The sequence below is a fragment of the Diabrotica virgifera genome, chromosome 8 (assembly GCF_917563875.1).
Source record: "Diabrotica virgifera virgifera chromosome 8, PGI_DIABVI_V3a".
Lineage (NCBI taxonomy): Eukaryota > Metazoa > Arthropoda > Insecta > Coleoptera > Chrysomelidae > Diabrotica > Diabrotica virgifera.
The window spans coordinates 203,911,694-203,930,980 of NC_065450.1; the positions used below are offsets into that span (position 1 = coordinate 203,911,694).

Here is a 19,287-nt window from a genome sequence, read left to right on the forward strand (position 1 = left end):
TTAATTTGCAAAGGGTTTAAATAATATAATGAACTACCTCTCGATTTAAGAACTTGTAGAAACATTAATACATTCAAGTACAGTTTAAAAATATATATTATAGAGAATAAGATGTGTTGAATGTATTTGTGTTGCCTTATATGTATACTTATTGTGCTTACATTAATCGCATTAGTATTTTATTCAAATGTTTGTGGCTTTCGATATTGACATTTTAATTAGTTTGAGTTTTACTTTTTAAATTTTAAATTATCAAATGTTTGTGGCTTTAGGTATTGACATTTTAAATTAGTTTTAGTTTTTTACTTTTTAAATTATGTTATGGACTATATCAATACTTGTATTGTTTTGACTATATGTACTTTAGCATGTTTATATTAGGTTATCCTATTTCAAATAAAGTATTATTATATTATTATTTTACTCTCAATCGCGCTTAAAGAAGTATAACTTCAAAAAGGAGTTATATATCTGGATCAGAAGGACAAATGAAGATCTGAGAGAGTTACATGGAGAGCCCAGCATACTAGGAGTAATAAGGACCCAACAACTAAGATGGTTTAGGATTAGGACACATGTAGAGTAGCCAGAGCGTAGACTACCTAAAATACTACTGTCAAGTAGAATAGAACATCTGAGAAGAGGTCGACCCAGAACATGGATGCAGGAGATTATCTAAAAAGATTCAACATCACAACTTGGAGGATGAAGACAATGGACAAGAAAGGATGGACGAGAATACTCAATCACGCCTTGGGCCTACTAGGCTCAACATAGTAATTATTATTATTAATTTCATCAAAACTGTCATACTTACATCAAATTTGAGAGTAGAATTTGGAGGAATAGTCGGAGGACTGCCACTTTCACCATAAGCATATTGAGGGGCACATGTCAACATGGCCCGCTCCCCTTTCTTCATGGTAGCTACACCAATATCCCATGCTTTGATTACATTACCTATAAAACATAAAGATGTAAGTAATTCTTCCCTGTACAAACTAAATTTGTTTACTGTACCTTTTCCCAAATCGAATTGGAATGGGTCATTTCTGTCCCTGCTAGAATCGAATTTGGTTCCATCAGTTAAGGTACCAGTATAGTGTACTGTAACTTTGCTTCCTTGGGGTGGTAGTTCCTCTCCAGTACCTTCCTGGAGTATTTCTTTCAACACACCTCCGTCTTTATTCGGTGAAATATCTACCGGAGAGGCCATTGGATCAAATTTTAATTTACTACGGCTACTGCAAGATATTAACAACGCGGTTCTGGAATATTCTGGAAATTGGAAGGTATTTGTTAATATAATAATATTTATTAAATTAATGTATGTATAAACATTAATCTATATTAAAGTTTGTTATTCAAGCTATACTTACTACTGGAAAAGTTTTATAATACTGTTATTAAAATCGGTTTTTGAAGAATGAAAAATGTTTAGCGCTCTAGCCTTCATCCAAAGAATGACATTTGAACTTTTGTACTGCGCATGCGGCCTGTGTTATGATTTTTACAATCACCAAATCTTTTTTAGAATGGTTTTTAAAGTTTAGAATTTCGGTTTCAACAATTACTCTCTCAATTTTCTCAAATTTAACAATAGTTTATCCTCTTTTAAAATATTTCTACATCCATAGAAATCTAAAATTTGTCAAATTGTTATTTGTCACAATAGTTTCTTTCGCAAATGTACCAATGCACGCCAATGATATGTAATACCTCATTTCAAGTTTCAAGTTCCACCCTGTATGCGGCAATTTTGTAGTTTTTTGTTTTGTACAATTTTTTATTTTTTTTAGTTTTATTGACTGGCCACTTGGTTGATAAAACCAGTGCCAATAAAACACAAACATACACGTTTTGCACAGAGTAAAAGTTAGAAATAAAGAACAGTATAAAATCTATTACTTATTAAGAATATTAGTAAAACTTCAAAATAAAGTCATAAAAATTTACTTTATTTTCTACAATTTAAATTTACCGCCTTTCTATACCACAGAATAGCTCCCTATTCTGTCGCCATAGGATGCCATACTGTATGTACTGTATGCAAGGTCCCTATACCATAGGTTGTATGGTAACTTTGACATTGACAAATGAAATATTGTCATCGTGACGTCACCCAGACGATCAATTTGACGAATTGCTTGTAAACATAATAGGATACGTGGTTTGGAGGCTATATTTTGTTATTAAATATCGTTAGTGTTTTAATTTGTGTTTATATCTTGAGATATAATGTATCTATAGATATCATTAAGCGTTTTTAGTATAATAACTTAAACCCAAAACTCTTTTACAAGTGTTCAGATACATTTTAATGTGGTTGCGTTAAGTACCTACTTACTTACTGGATTGCAGCCATCTGAAGATCGTTTGAATAAACAATTATAAACTAAATGAATATATAAAATGGGGAAAATTCCCTTTATTGCACTGAAATTGTATTTTTTTTATAATTTATTGTTAACGTAAAACTTCACAGGTACCTATTGGCCATGAGCCGATGGGTAGAGGGGATTTGACAGCTTTCTCCAGCGCTGTTAGTGGCAGTTTTGTGCATTTATCTGATAAATTTAAATGGCGCGCCATGGGTAGAGGAGAGGGGATTTGACGGTTTTCGCCACAGCTGTTAGTGCAACGTTGCCACATTTAGTAGATTTCTACTTTTTTGGTAGATTTTTGATATTTTTTAAAAAATTCTAGTAGGCAATATTTTTTAGTAGATTTTTGGTATATTTCAACATTTTCTTATGACTAAAATAAAATTTGCTTTTTAATAGTATTTACCCCATTTCTAAATTAATTTTTAGACATTTTGTTACAATTTCCCAATGTCATTACCGAAAATAAGATTCAGGGGTGGGATTCTGTGTACAATCGCTAACACCAGGTTTGTTCCAACACGACCGAGAACCGTCAGGAAACGGTAACGATCCTGCGCAGTAAAGAAAATCCGTTCCAACAAAAATATGATCGTCATCGGATCGTCCTTCCCACTGTTCCAACAAGAATTGTGATCTTTCGGTGACGGTTTCGTGATGATCATTTCAGTAATCGGGCAAATGCATAATGTGCTGGTTGGACTGACTTGAGCACTAGGATTTAATTCTTTAAATTTTTTGAGCCTTTGATCGACTAAAAGCACACAAGCTGTCACCAACAAAAATGACAAATATATGATTACCGTCATGGGACGATAACTGGGCGATACAATTACGAACATGCGCACAACAAACGGTACAAGCAGTTTCGTGACGGTTTTTGGGCCGTCCAAAAGTTCATGTTGGAACAAACCTACCGCCGACCGCTTTCTATCAATAGAGAGATATCGCAAATGCAAACGATAATATCGTGTCAAGACGTAAATAACGTATAACGTTCTATTTCAGCACAGGCAACAAGAGAGTTATCGCAAATGTTCTGGGGCGGGGCTTAACGTTATTATGACAACCGACGTTTGGTATTACAATGTAACCTAGAAATTAATTTTGAGGAATACTGTAATTGTTTTTTATTGAAAAATGAATTTGGATATTGAGCTGGTTGACACGCATTTTAATTTTAATGATTTAACCAACAATAAATATAAATAGTTAGTATAAAAATAATATAAAATATCTGAATAAATAATATCCTAACCACAAAAAGTAGTCTATTGTAGACAAAATAAAAATGCACGTGTTTCCCAACATAAGATGATTCACAGTATTTAGTTTATAAAATTTGTATTCTATACATTATTTTTATGTTTCATCCCAAATGTCAAATTAGCGTTAACGTTATTACCGTCCCTTATTTCAACCTAAATAGCGGGACACGCTATCCGGTATTAGCGTAACATTCATTCTGCGCTTGCGTACATGTCAAAATAGCGTATTCCGCTATTAGCGTGCGATAAAAATGCATTTGCGATATCTCTCTAATGTCAATATATTTGAATTTTTAGTTTTAATTCAAATATTTTCTTGTTTTACAAGTGTCACTTCAGCATCAACTAGCAAAACTAGAAAATAATTCAATTAAAACTAAAAATTCAAATATTTTCACGACAATTGACATCGATAGAAAGCGAAGTGTAGATATCTACAGTGCACGGAATCTAGCCCCAGGACGTAGATGATGAATATTAAACAGAAATGAAACTGGATTCTGGTGTAACAAACTTGCAGATTTCAAGTAGCAGTGCAATCAGTACCTATTTCAGGTGTTATTCAAGAGTTCTGGTATTCGGTGGTCGGTGAGCCTGTTAGAAGCTAACGATGGAAAACTAAAATATCTAAGGCCCGGTCTTTTCACCTCCGAATAAAAGTTATTCGGAGGTTATTTGACAGATTTACATGTAATCTGCCGGATAAACTTCCTAATAAATATTTATTCGGAGGTGAAAAGACCGGGCCTAATTATAATGTATGTAACTTTGCAAAACAACAAATGTTGTGTTTGCGTGTTTCTAATGTAAAATGCGAAATAATTGTTTGAAGAATGTGATCCAGATATGCAGATGTTAAAATCAGTGGATGACAAAATATTATATATAAATATTAAATATGAAACTGATAAAAATTAATTATAGTTGGTCATTTTGTTCCCCAGTTAAAATATAAAAAAGTTTGGTTTTTGTTTACAAACAGTCATATTAATTTCTAGTTAAACTCCCTCTGTGGCTCAGTAGTAAGAGCGCCTACTTTTGGATCGAAAGGTCCGAATGGTCGTGAGTTTGAATTTCACCAGGGTAGAGAATTTTTCGTTTATTATAAATTAATAAATGAAAATAGTTTCTATCCTTGGGGGATCGGTACCCACCGGAGGGACCGCAGACGTTCGGATACAATTAGCGTCTCTGCAAAGACAATGACATCGACTTTCCAAAGTAACAAGACACTTACTCAACACACACACTACACATAAAGTCTACTTTACACTACATGATTTATCACGTGATTTATCATATGATTTTGCCCATGACGAGCCGCATGACAATGCTTATGATAAAACACAATGCTTATGGCAAAATCATATGACAAATCACACAGTGTAAACATGTAAATTTTACTCCATGACCAAATCATATGACAAATCACATGATAAATCATGTAATGTAAAGTCGACTTAACACTAGCTACCTAATTGGTAAAATCCACTGTACCATCACCATGCCAATGCCCATTAGTTGTCGAGGCATTAGCTAAATAAAAAAAATTTCTAGTTAGTCAGCTGTTATTTTTATTATAAAAAGTCATAAATTATATACAAATATATTAATAAAGTTTTATAGTATATTTTAGTTTTTGATAAGTAGATTTTAGTAAGCTAAACTTACAGTAGATTTTCTAAATAAAATGTGGCAACGCTGTGTTAGTGGCAGTTGGCAGTTTTGTTTTGTGCATTTGATAAACTTCACAAACTGAAATGGCGGGTAATATGGATTTTTCAAAAAAGAAAACAAGATATTGCAGCTGTTGTATTGATTCATGTAAAAATATTGAATATAACAGTACTGGATGCAGTTATTATATTCGGAAACATTGCGTACATGTCCTGTATCAACTAAATCCTTTCCTTTTTTGGTGTTGCTGATTGAAATTGGATATCATGGGAAATAAGACTGAATCCAGTATAATGTTTAATATCCATTTTGATAGAATTCAAACAAATTACAATTCATACAAATTGCAAATTTTAATAATCAAAGCAGTAAGCACACAAAAATAAACAGAGGTAACCTTTAAAATGTTAAATAATTCATATAAACTTATTCTTTTTCTCAATGGTCTCTTGAGTAAGCAGTCATCCAGTCTCACGAACTTATATATTAAATATTAAAATTATAATGAATAAAATAAAAAAACATAATTAATTTTACTATTAATTCTGTGTATTCGTTTAGTAATCAGGTAACAATAATATTTCAGTTCATAATTTGTGTCTTTCTAGATAAGTATCTATTTTTCTCGTTTTGTATATTTCACATACATAAATTTTATCAGAAAAGTATAAGTTTCAAACCGCGAGATAGCGCTACCGTCGAAACTCACAGCCAATTGAATGGAATCATAATGTTTTCATAGTTTTAGGTATTATAATCAAGTACCTAACGTAATTAGATGCTCTTAAGGGAAAAACTACTAATTTTGATACATAAATCTTTAGTTTAATCTCTTTTTCACCATGTTTTACATGTTAGGAGGAATTTATAATAATGTGTACTACATGCATTATCCCCAATTCAAAATTATTATATACCTACTCAAAATCATTTAAAAAAGTAAATTGTATTCAACCCATTATTAATATACCTAGGATATTTTAATGATTTAGTCCCATATATACACAAGAAAGAATCTACTTCTGCTTTAATTAAGTATGTAGTAATGCTATTGCACTGCATATATTTAATTGCAATTATATTCTATGATTTTTGTAACTCTACAGGCATCTACCGCATTTTTTAAAGAATATATGAAATAAATAGTCATTAAAAATCCAAACGTATTTTTTTTAATATACATATTTTCAATACATTCCTACTTTCCGAGTTCATTTCAATGAGTGAAGTGAATGAATTTGAATGCAGCATTCTGGGTGACGTCACTCCCGCCATTAGATTCTCGACGCTGATTGGTGGAAAGTTACCATACAACCTGTCTATTTATGAACCTTGTACTGTATGTATGTTGACTGTCTGCTGATTGACAGATTGGCTGAAGGCACTACTGACAGTAATGACTGAGGCCACTCAACTCAAACTCAAGAAGAGGGTTAGGTTAGCTTAGCAGCTTAGCTCAGAAATGGATCAGAAGCAGAAGTCTATGGTCTATGGCTCAGAATAGAATGTCAGAGTCAGAATGTAGAATGTAGTGTTTTTGTTTATAAAAAATAAAAACTATCATAGTGGAAGACGAAGACCTTTAATTTTACAATGGACAACACAGTGAACGTCTCTGACTGTTGCAGAACTTGCTTGAGGATAGATTGCGCCCTTACATCCACTGAACTACAAGATACCGATTCTGTTAGCTTCTATGACAAACTTTTGGCCTGTGTCTCAGAAGTAGTAAGTAACTAAGTGCTAAAAAAAACTTGATAATATAATAAGATAGGGTTGAATGCTAGAATATATGAATTTTACAAATAAAAAATAGATGTCCATCACAGTTATTTATTAAATCTTTCCCTATCAAAGCATCTTTAGGGACATTCCTTTTTTTGACGAAATGCCCCTGAAGGCGCTCTGAGAGCGAGTGTACTTGGGTAAGATTTACTAAACGCTATGCTCAATATCTGCCTTTTATTTGTAAAAATCAGTAATAGTTTAAGCATAACTGTTATTGTTTTTAGACATGGTTGAAGGAAAGAGTAGCTTCTTTAATCTGTTCGGTGTGTATTGAACGTCTCAGAGTTGCTTATGACTTTCGAATTGTTTGTCTTCAGTCCGATGCCACCATAAATAGGTAAGAACAAATAAAATCCTTACATCATAGGCCAGTTTTGATTACTTGTATTGTAACTTTCCTTCAAGTCAATGTACGTCCTCACTACTAGGTTTGTTCCAACACGACGAAGAACCGTCATGTAATGATCACGTCATCACGTTACTAGATAATTAACGTTTCATCATGGGTCCATGGGAACGAAATAATACCTTCCATGGTACTGCACAGGACGGTGACAGTTACATGGACGGTTTCTAGTTGTGTTGGAACAAACCTACTGTATGTATACTTTTTAGATATCTCTGTATCCAAGATGACTCAAAACAGCAAGGTACATCTATCGAAACCCGTACATTATCCACACCTACAAAGTTTGAATTTTCTATTGCTACTACAGCTGCTAGTGAAACAACTGCCTTGTTGACTGAAGACCATCAAAATTCTGAGTATATTCATTTAAAACACTTCCTAGATAGTGACGAAGTACTTATGAAACAAGATGATCTGATTAAAAATGAAGTAAAACATTGTGAAGAGAGGACTGCAAGCCCGCAAAATGCTGCCACCAGTATAGGTAAGTTTTTAACCACTTCTTCTTTTAAACGTGCCTATCTTCTAGTGCTGTTGGCGACCGCATTGACCCATATTATTCTATTCACAGCACCTTGAAATAGATCAGTTGATGTTAGACTAGTCCGCTTTTTAAGATTGGTGAATCAGAGGCAAGGGCCTCTCTTGCTCTCAATCTTGCCTTGTGGAATTCAACAGTAGAAGTCTGTATTTACTATTACACATAATGTGGCTGAAGTAAGCCAATTTTCTGTTCTTTACACTGTTAATAATTTCTTTGTCTTTTCTTAGCCTCTGGAGAATAGTTATGTTAATTGTGTGGTGTATATATGAGACTCTTATAACATACTTCAGTAGCACCACATTTCAAATGCCTCAAAAGATTTTATTGCATCTTCTGCAAGTTTTCTCCAGCTTTCTATTTAGTAGACGAGGACACTAAAGACGTAACATATAAGAATTCCTATGCATATATTGATACTTAAAAATAAGTTGCAGATAATCTATTTGATTAGATGATTTAAAAATTTACTTAGAAATTAACAATATCAATGATTGTCACACTATCCAGAATGATCTGAGTGGTGTGCATGAATGGTGGAGAGAAAACTATTTAAATCTTAATGCAAATAAATGCAAAGGTGTAAGTTACTCAAGGAAACATAATAGTATAAACTATGTTTATACTATTGATGGTAGCGAACTGGAACATGTGAACAAAATTAAAGATCTTAACATAATTTTTGACTGTAAACTTTCATTTACTGAACATATATCTTTAAAAGTTTCTGAAGCACTTAAATCTTATGGATTTATAGTCAGAAATAGCCGAAATATTACTAACATAAAAACTGTCAAATTACTATATTTCTCTTATGTACGTTGTAAGTTAGATATGTGTCTATAATTTGGTCTCCATTTTATAATTCACATATTCAGTTGATTGAAAAGGTGCAGCGTAAATTTTTAAAATATCTATCATCTAAAATTAACGGTATATATCCAGAAAGAGGTATCAGAAATAGTGAGTTGTGTAATAGTTTAGACATGGTTTCATTAGAAATGAGACGAAATTGTGCTTCACTAATATTCTTATTTAAATTGTTGCATAATTCAATTGACTGCCCCGATATTCTCAAACAAATAAATTTTAATGTATGGTTTGTTCAACAGTAAATGGTTTGAGTTCAATTAGTGCGGTCTTAAATATTATTAAATTTATCTGACCTGGCCCATTGTTAAGACCCACCCGGAGCGATAAGCCACCGAGGTAGACAGAGTTGGTCTTTTGCAATTAACACTGACTAGACGGTACTTCCATAATAAAGCCTAAAATAAATTTTACCTGAAACCGGGCGTTTTATACTATTATCGGTTAATCCGGGCTGTTTATAGTGGTAACTAATTGAACTTTATTTATTTATTTATTTATTTATTTCTACGGTAGAACCATTTACAAAATACAAAAACAAAAAAAAAAAAAATAAATAAAAAAAAAAAAAATAGAATAAGTAAGATCATGTATAAAAAACAATGAATATAAGACAATTAACCAATAAAATTTGTAAAATAACACAGTACATATATCAAATCACAGTTAGAAAATGAAAAATATCACATATTTAACTAATTAAATTCTCAAGTTGCCTCTTGAAGTCATTAATGCCTAGACAGAATGGATCAAGTTTCATGTCATTGCAAAAACTGAGCATTCTCGACAAGGGAAAATGACGAGAATACTCAGTTCTATGAAAAGGAATATGAAAGAGTGCAGTGTGTCGAGTTCTATGAATTGTATTGAAGTACACATTATCCAACAACGAGGGACAATTAATATCATTGTTTAGAAGTTTAAATAAAAACAACATATCAGCTCTCAACCTGCGGTTCTTCAGTGTAGCAATGTTAAATTGAGACATTATTCCAGAATAATCTATGACAAAATTTTCAGTATTTCTTATATTAGTATGTGCTTTATAAGCCAAAGATCTTAGAAACTTCCGCTGAACGCTCTCCAATCCATCAATGTAGACTTGATGAAATGGAGACCAAACAACAGAGCAGTATTCAAGTCCTGAGCGCACTAGAGAGCAGTACAGTAATTTGAATACAGTAGGTGAGAGATCATGACTGTTGCGATAAATAAACCCAAGATTGCGAAATCCTGTTTCCTTAATTTTAAGATAATGGCTTCTAAATGTCAATGCAATCCAATAATACACCCAAATCTTTAATCTCAGTAACTGAATTCAAGAGTACATCATTAAGAACATATCTATTAGCTGTTAGATTATTTATACGACCAAATGAAATACAAGAACATTTAGTCGGGTTTAGGCTTAAACCATTTTGTTTCGACCATAAACATATATTATTAACATCATCTTGCAGGAGATCTTTATCTGATATATCCTGTATGTAACGAAATAACTTAAGATCATCAGCAAATAGTAGAAAGTGTGAGTTTTTGATAGCCCTACCAATATCGTTAACGAACAAGTTAAAGAGCAAGGGACCACAATGAGACCCTTGTGGGACACCAGAACAACAATGGAATTCTTTAGAAACATAATTGTTGATACGAACTTGTTGTGTACGACCCATCAAAAAGTTTTTAATCCAATTAACAATGGGTTCACCAAAGCCAGATGCACGAAGTTTATGAACCAACAGGTTATGATTAACCCTGTCAAATGCCTTTGAGATATCAGTATAAATGCTGTCGACCTGAATCTTATTCTCAAATGCACCCAACAAGTATTGTTGGTAGTTGACAAGGTTTGTTACAGTTGACTTTCCGTTAGAAAAACCATGTTGCTCATCAATAATTATGTTTCGGCAAGCCCAGGTAAGACCCATCGATACCAATTTATCTAGAAGTTTTGGGATTGCTGATTGAATAGTTATACCTCTATAATTATTTACACACTCGCGATTGCCAGATTTATGGATAGGTGTAAGAAAACTATTTTTCCAATAATGTGGAAATATAGATGATGATAATGATAAATTAAAAATTTGTTGTAAAGGGTTACAAAGGGAAAACACACAGTTCTCTTAACTTAACCATTTACTGTTTAACATACCATACCTTCTTATTCTCTTAGAAATGTTTCCACGTTCAGGAGTACACAAGCCAGAACAAACCTGATATTAAACTCCCCCATATTTATTATGTGTGAAAATTATAATTTTTTGGTAGACTATTGTGATATATTCAACTGTAGTATAAGTCAACTTGTCACAATGGCTAAGTCTCATTTGAATTCTTGATTTATTTGGTAATTGTTTTTTCTTTTTTCTTTTCTTTAATTATTGTAAACTCTTAAATTAATGTAATTTAAAATTTAGTTTATAATTAATGTAAAATTGTCCTATAAATGGATACATGTTGGACAATAAAGCTATTATTATTATTATAATCTTCCTAAGACTGTTAAAAAGAGCTTCTGGCTCTTTCAATACAAGTTTTTATTTCGTAACTATGAACCCTAGTATCCTTAATATTACAGCTCAAATAGCATATTTTCTCCAGTCTCTTTAACAGCCTATCACTTACTGTAATTTTAACCACTTTTCAGCTAAATTAGGTTAGTATGAATACAGTAGAACCCTGATTATCCTTGCTCCTCGGGACCAGACGTGGCACGGATAATTGGAAAGCATGGATAATCTATTTCTCGTACAGGGTGATTGATTAGTGGGGTAAAGCTCAATAGATCCGCTATAGTAATAGATAGCCATAAAAGTTAATAACAAAAATTTTAGCCACCTTTGAGCTTCACATTATAAAATTAGTTAGAATGTTACAGGGTGTTCGATAACACAGTGGCAGACCAAACTTATGTTTTTTTAAATAGAACATCCTATATTTTATTTTAAATTCGAAATTCCGTTAACTTCTCCATCACAAAATTATAAAGGTTTGTTATGTTATACAGAGTATTTTCAAAGTTATAACCAATTTTATATGAAAATCGTAACAAGTTCAACTCCCTGTATAAATAAAAATAAGCAAAACAGCACTGGTTTATTAATGCCATATTTTTTTACGTATTATCAAAATTTATCAGAATGATTGATATTGCTAATTTTATTTATATCAAATACAGGGTGAGTCAAAACGCAAGTACATTATTTTCTCAGTAATTTTAAATGGAACACGCTGTATTTTATATCACTATTGAAAAGTACCATTACCGTACTTTAATTTTTGGATAACATTCCCTATGTCTCAATTTTTAGTTTTCGAGATATTTTCATTTTTCAATGGACCAGTAGTAGGCTATTGATTATATTCAAAATAAGATCGCTAAAAGGAACTACAACGTTAACAGGGTTTTATTATTTCATATCGTCAATGGACATCTATATATGGAAAAACCTCGGAGTGCTACCATTTACAGGGGTGCGTTTTTGAGAAATGGGTGAATTAGTCCCTGGGCACAGGTTACATTAGGGTGAGTTCTATGCACTTTTGGTACAAACACGTCTACATAAAAATTGTTCCTGGTTAAATTTCGTATCTAAATATCTCTTTTTAAAGTCAATGATACCTTTTTTTACAAAAATATATTCAAAAGAAAAAGCACAAAGAAACCCAAAAGCAAGAAATTTTGTTTTTTGTCCCATAACTTTTGTCCACGGGGATATAGGTATAGACATTGCTTCACAGAAAAAAACTTACATCTTTCCTCTTTAAAATGCTGTTTGGTAGAGGTCATTAGGATTTACAGTTTTAGAAATATGATTTTTCAAACTTTGCCACTCACAGCAATTTTGGGTAATTTTCCTTGTTATTTCGCAAATATTGTTCTGTAACTTTTTTCTACGTAACTTTAGATATATGCAATGGTACATGTAATAGGAAGAGAAATCAATTGCCTTTAAAATGGTCTACTGCATAACGTTGTGCGACATTTTTAAGAGGTTATGGTTTTTCAAGGTTTTATACTTTTAATGATTTTTTATATTTATTACGATTATTTTTTAAATTTCTCATTATAACTTTTTTTCTTCTACATTTATGTATATATTATATTTTATAATAAAAAAGAAATCTTATTTTGTTTACTTTAAAATGGTTGTAGGATTATTTTTGAATAAGATATCCTTTTTCAAAATGTAATAAGTACCAGCAAAGATTTTTGATTTTAGGATTATTTTTTAAATTTCTCATAACTTTTTTTTCTTGTACATGAATATACTATATATTGCTCAATAAAGAGAGCTTACCTTCTGTTCTTTAAAATGGGGTCTCATCTATATTTAAATAATGGAAACCGAGTGATTCTTTGATATTTTTTTACCTGTATTATTTAAAATTATTTCTTTTACAAAAATTACATAAACATTAGTTTAAGAAAACATCACTTTAGTTAAAATTATTTAAACGTTGACATTTAAAATTTTTTCAAAATCATAGTCCATCTCTTCGTTAGCATTAGCTTCAATATATTTCTCTGACACATCAGTTACCTTAGAGTTCTCACAATTAATACCCATGCACTCCTTGCACAATATTGAACAACTAATTCCCATCTTCCTACAACCGCAGTTTTTTGTACATCCTTTGGTACATTTACATGCTATTTTTTCAATCAAAGCTTGTGGTGCAGGAGCTTTGACAGTAAATATTGGAATTACCTAATCTATATTTTGAAGTTTGCCAGCCCCAGTCAAATGGATCCAAAGTATTACCTATAAAAAATAAAATTCAATCATAACACACAATCACATAAAAAAGTTATAATAAGAAATTTAAAAAATAATCCTCAAATCAAAAATCGTTTCAAGTACTTACTACATTTTGAAAAAGCATATCTTATAAAGCGCATTTTATTCAAAAATAATCCTAGAATTTTTTATAATACACCGTTTTAAAGTAAACAAAATAAGCTTTCTTTTTTATTATATAATATATACCTAAATGTAGAAGAAAAAAAGTTATAATTAAAAATTAAAAAATAATCGGAAGAAATATGAAAAATCGTTAAAGGTATAAAATCTTGAAAAACCATAACCTCTTAAAAAAGTCGCACAACGTTATGCAGTAGACCATTTTAAAGGTAATTCATTTCTCTTCCTATTACATGTACCATTGCATATACCTAAAGTTACGTAGAAAAAAGTTACAGAACAATATGTGCGAAATAACAAGGAAAATTGCCCAAAATTGCTGTGAGCGGCAAACTTTGAAAAATCATATTTCGAAAACTGTAAATCGCAATGACCTCTGTCAAGCAGTATTTTAAAGAGAAAAGATGTAAGTTTTTTTTCTGTGAAGCAATATCTATACCTATATCCCCGTGGACAAAAGTTAAAGGACAAAAAACAAAATTTCTTTCTTTTGGGTTTCTTTGTGCTTTTTCTTTTGAATATATTTTTGTAAAAAAAAGTATCTTTGACTTAAAAAAGTGATATTTAGATAGGAAATTTAACCAGGAACAATTTTTATGTAGACGTGTTTGTACCAAAAGTGCATAGAACTCACCCTAATGTAACCTGTGCCCAGGGACTAATTCACCCATTTCTCAAAAACGCACCCCTGTAAATGGTAGCACTCCGCGGTTTTTTCATATATAGAGATCCATTGACCATATGAAATAATAAAACCCCGTTAACGTTGTAGTTCCTTTCTACAGTACATAATCAATAGCCTATAGCGTGGCCACCTAAATCACCAGGATTTAAAAAAACTGGACTGATTTTTTTAGGGTTACGTTAATAATGAAGTTTATAAAATACCTCCAACAACAAGGGATGGGATGAAAAATAGAATACAAAGTGTATTTTGATGTGTTAATGTACAAATACTTCATAGAGTAAGTAGCTCATTCAATGATCGTTTTTAGGCGTGCATAAATATGTTAGGTAATTTTGAACACCTTATGTAATTAAATATTAAAAATATTTTATTAAAAGTAGTTTCTAATTTTTTCATACATGTTTTTTACAAAATGTATTACTGATAAATTTTTTTTCGTTCTTTATTTGTTACATTGTTACATTTACATACAAAAGTAATGTTTAATTGTCCTAAAAAAATGTTGCATTTTGTGTTTGTGTGTTTTTTTTGTAAAATTTATTACTAATCTTCTTTCTTTATTTGTTACATTTACATAAAAAAGTAGTTTTTAATTGTTTTAAAAATGTTGCATGTTGCGGTTGTGTTGTTTTGTAAAATGTATTACTAATAAATTATTTTTATTTCTTTATTTGCTACATTGTTACATTTATTACCGGATTTATAACCAGTAATCGCCAATTGTCAATTCAGTCATGGCTTAATTTAGATAAATTTAGACACCTAAAATATTTTGCTCTGAAAAATGAAAATATCTCCAAAACTAATAGATTTGGACATAGGGAATGCTATAAAATCATTAAAGTACGGTAATGTCACTTTTCAATAATGATATAGAATACAGGGTGTTCCATTTAACATTACTGAGAAAATAATGTTCTTGCGTTTTGACTCACCCTGTATTTGATATAAAGAAAATTAGCAATGCCAATAATTCTTGAAAATTTTGACAATAAATAAAAAAATATGGCATTAATAAACCATTGATGTTGTGCTTATTTTTATTTATACAGGGAGTTGAACTTGTTATGATTTTCATACAAAATTGATTATAACTTTGTAAATACCCTGTATAATATAACAAACCTTTATATTTTTGTGATGGAGAGGTTAACAGGATTTCGAATATAAAATAAAATATAGGGTGTTCCATTTAAAAATACATAAGTTTGGTCTGCCACTGTGTTATCGAACAACCTGTAACATTCTAATTTTGTTAGGTAAAGCTCAAAGTTGGCTACAATTTTTGTTATTAACTTTTATTGCTATCTATTACTATAGCGGATCTATTGAGCTTTACCCCACTAGTCAATCACCCTTTATATATTCCTTTGTACGTATATATATATATATATATATATATATATATATATATATATATATATATATATATATATACATTACATATGTACCTATTATACGAAGTTAACAGAAAAAACAAATATTTCATTATGAGTCTCGCTCTTGACATATAGAGTTTCCGTCGAGTGATTTACGGTGACGCTATTTTGATAAACCGTCAAAAATTCAATTTAAGTATTAGAAAATCATGGCACGGATAATCCGCAGCCCGGATAATCCGCACACGGAAAATCAGGGTTCTACTATATATGGATATGACAAAGCTTCAAACTATTTCTGATTTTTGATATTTTTAGAGTTTATAAGTAAGACTGAGGATAGAAATATTGCTGAATCACAACCTCAACAGGCTATTTTGTTGCAAGAAGAACATCACTGCCAGACTGAACCTCAAATACATTACGAGATACCAGACCAAGAAAGTCATCCAGATATACAAGTAAGTAATGTTGGGAGTAGGTTTTATGGTAAACAAAATAGATAAAAACATAATAAACAGCTTTAATTCAATTTCAGAGAGAATGTGCAGTCTAAGAAAAAAAATGAAAGACATTTTATATACAGAGAGGTTCAAAATTATGGAATAAATTCATTTTTTCGAGTATAGGCCACTTTGGCCAGATATGTCTATTTTTATTTTTATGATTTTTTGCCATATATGCTTGGTAACCATATTACTAATTGGAAAGAAACTCTGTTGGTTATTTTTTCCATTTTCCAAGATCTATTTGGTTTGCATTCTAGTTTTATCCATTTTAGAATAATTCTCTTATAGATGATCCACCAGAGTCTCCAAACTGAAGAAATAGAGCAACAGTTAGAAATAGAAAGTTCAGAACAGGTCGAGCAGAATGGAGAGCTTCACAATATCGTTATTGCACCCATACAGACTATTCACCAGCCAGATTTATCACCTCCCAATTATGTGGCTCTTCCATATAGACAAGTCATCAAGAGAACTACAGGTGAGTAGAAATGCACACATTCTTAGAGTAACTACTCCAAAACTGACGGTTCAAGTTGAATTGTTCAACTAAAATCGGTTTTCCTACTACTACTATTGGTTTACAGCGCTCTCCAACGCCTTCTGACTCCTAACTGCCATTCATCTTTGTTTAGCCATATAAATGGAGGGATTTCTCTTTCCTCTAGTTCTTTTTCAATTCCCTCTCTCCAGCTTATTCTCGGCCTTCCTATTTTCCTTCTCCCTTTTGGTGTCTATGCCAAAATCTGTTTAGGGGTCCTGTATCCTGTGGTCTGGCATTCTCTTTACATGGCTGTACCATATGAGTTGTTTTGTGTTTATGTCATCAATTATTGTATGTGTGATTCCCATCATTTCTCGTATTCTCTCATTTGGTATCCGATCTCTTCTTGATTTGCCTGCTGCTCTTCTCCAGAAGTCTATTTCTGTTACTAGTAACATTTTCTCTGATGTTTATTTCAGTGGCCAAACTTCACTGCTATATGTGATTATAATTTTAAGTATGGTATTGTATATTCTAAAGCTTGTTCGCTTTAGGTATTGTTTGGGCCCACAGAATGCCGTTCATCATGGATATAGCTTTTCTACCCTGTATGTTTTTGTCTTTTACAGCAGCATCGAGTGTTCCATCTTGATTTATCTTGTGTGTGTGTGTGTGTGTTTGAGCATTATTGGCTTCGGAGTCAATGTCCATTCGCCATCCTACCTTTTTGGGATTATTTGTATTATTTATGCGGAAGCTCCAAAGGAGTGCTTCCTGCTTTCTACTGATTTGTTCAGGTATGTATCCAATCACAATCCTGCTCCAATTTTACAAAGAACTATTTTATATACCTATATCTAATTTTCAACGATTTTTGTTTTTATTTGGAATTATTTCTTTTCATTTTGATTTTTTTTTTATCATTTTTTTATGTATTTTTTTTTATTTATTTATTTTTTTTTTATTTTTTTTTATATATATATATTTTTTTTGATATATTTTTTTTTTATTTTTCATTGTCTTTTTCAATATAATTTGGGATATTAGACTAGGACACAATTTGACGCTCAGGGGTCGATCAGAGCATTTAGACGAGACAGGTGGACCTCGGATAGGCGTAGGGCTTAACACGAAAGGAAAAAAAAACATAGGTTATAAACTTAATCTAATACATAAAATATGTTTGTACAAAATTTGATAAACATTGAAATCTTCTGCTCTTAATAGTTGAGTTAGGTTATATGGTCTGGTGATTTTGGGTATTTTGGCCATTTCTTCATTTAATAATTTAACCTCGTTTATTATTCTAGAACAGCCTAGGATCATGTGCTCCGCTGTACCTTCTTCTCCACATGAACAATTAGGAGAATCACTCAATTTTATTTTATATTTGTACTGGGGAGTTAAAACATGGTTGAACCTTAACCTGCACAAAACAGAGAAAAACCGCTTGCTTCCCGACAGTCTTGAGAACCAAGACTGGCCAGGAGGCTTGGTAACTATGTTTTTATAAAATTTTCCCTTTGGACTGTTACTATACATTTCTCTCCATTCGGCTAGTATTATGGGTTTTACGTGGCAGGCAATTTCACTGTGGGGACATTTATAACTTAAAAGCTCTCCAGTTCTACTTCCTTTCTTAGCATCTTCGTCCACTTCTTCATTCTCTTTTATTCCACAATGTCCTTTAATCCAAACTAATGATACATTGATTTTTTTTGTTTGTAATTCTTGAAGTTTAATAATTATAGTAGTCAAAATATAATTACTACTGACTTGGTGGATATTTTTTATTTTCATAATAGCACTTTTACTATCAGAACAAATTGCAAATGATTCTGCTGTAATTTTCATATTACTTATATACAGGAGAGCTTCTAATATGGCTATTAATTCTGCAGTATATATTGTAAGCTTTTCATTTAATTTAAAGGATTTTTTATGATTTTTATGTGGATCAAATATAGCGCAACCTACTTTCTTGTTGTTCTTTGATGCATCCGTGAATATATATTGACATCTGGGAAGATACTTTTCTAAATCCTCCTCAAATATGTATTGTCTAATCCTTGGGTGAAATTTTGAATAGTCTTGGAGAAAAACACAGTTAATTGGATGGATGTTATAAATATTTATGCTATATAATGGATCTATATCTGAAGAGTATATTTCTTCTATTACGTTATTTATTACATAATATGACTCAGTAATAGTTAAACTTTTTTTCAACTTCCAATAACTATGGGTAAGATCCGATGTAAACAGTATATTGATTTTTTGGACTAAGTTGCTATTTTTAGAACTTAATTTAGCTATAAAATTGGAAGCTAAAATCTTTCGGCGATATTTTAGTGGAGTTTCTGCT

General features: G+C 31.4%; 2 protein-coding genes across 2 annotated transcripts in view; one reads left to right on the forward strand and one right to left on the reverse strand.

Moving 5' to 3' along the window:
• The window catches only part of LOC114325649 (FK506-binding protein 59), a 48,222-nt gene extending 46,556 nt beyond the window's left edge, over nt 1-1,666 (reverse strand). The window contains exons 1-3 of the mRNA XM_050659637.1: nt 1,380-1,666; nt 1,021-1,278; nt 818-960 (exon numbers count right to left, since the gene is read on the reverse strand). Coding sequence (XP_050515594.1) covers nt 818-960; nt 1,021-1,216 — 339 coding nt within the window. The 5' untranslated portion in view covers nt 1,217-1,278; nt 1,380-1,666. The remainder of the gene's footprint in view (nt 1-817; nt 961-1,020; nt 1,279-1,379) is intronic.
• Nucleotides 1,667-6,724: 5,058 nt separating this feature from the next.
• LOC114325648 (zinc finger protein 436-like) overlaps nt 6,725-19,287 on the forward strand; it is a 60,594-nt gene continuing 48,031 nt past the window's right edge. Inside the window, exons 1-5 of the mRNA XM_050659636.1 lie at nt 6,725-7,057; nt 7,342-7,454; nt 7,733-8,010; nt 16,251-16,393; nt 16,730-16,919. Coding sequence (XP_050515593.1) covers nt 6,923-7,057; nt 7,342-7,454; nt 7,733-8,010; nt 16,251-16,393; nt 16,730-16,919 — 859 coding nt within the window. The 5' untranslated portion in view covers nt 6,725-6,922. The remainder of the gene's footprint in view (nt 7,058-7,341; nt 7,455-7,732; nt 8,011-16,250; nt 16,394-16,729; nt 16,920-19,287) is intronic.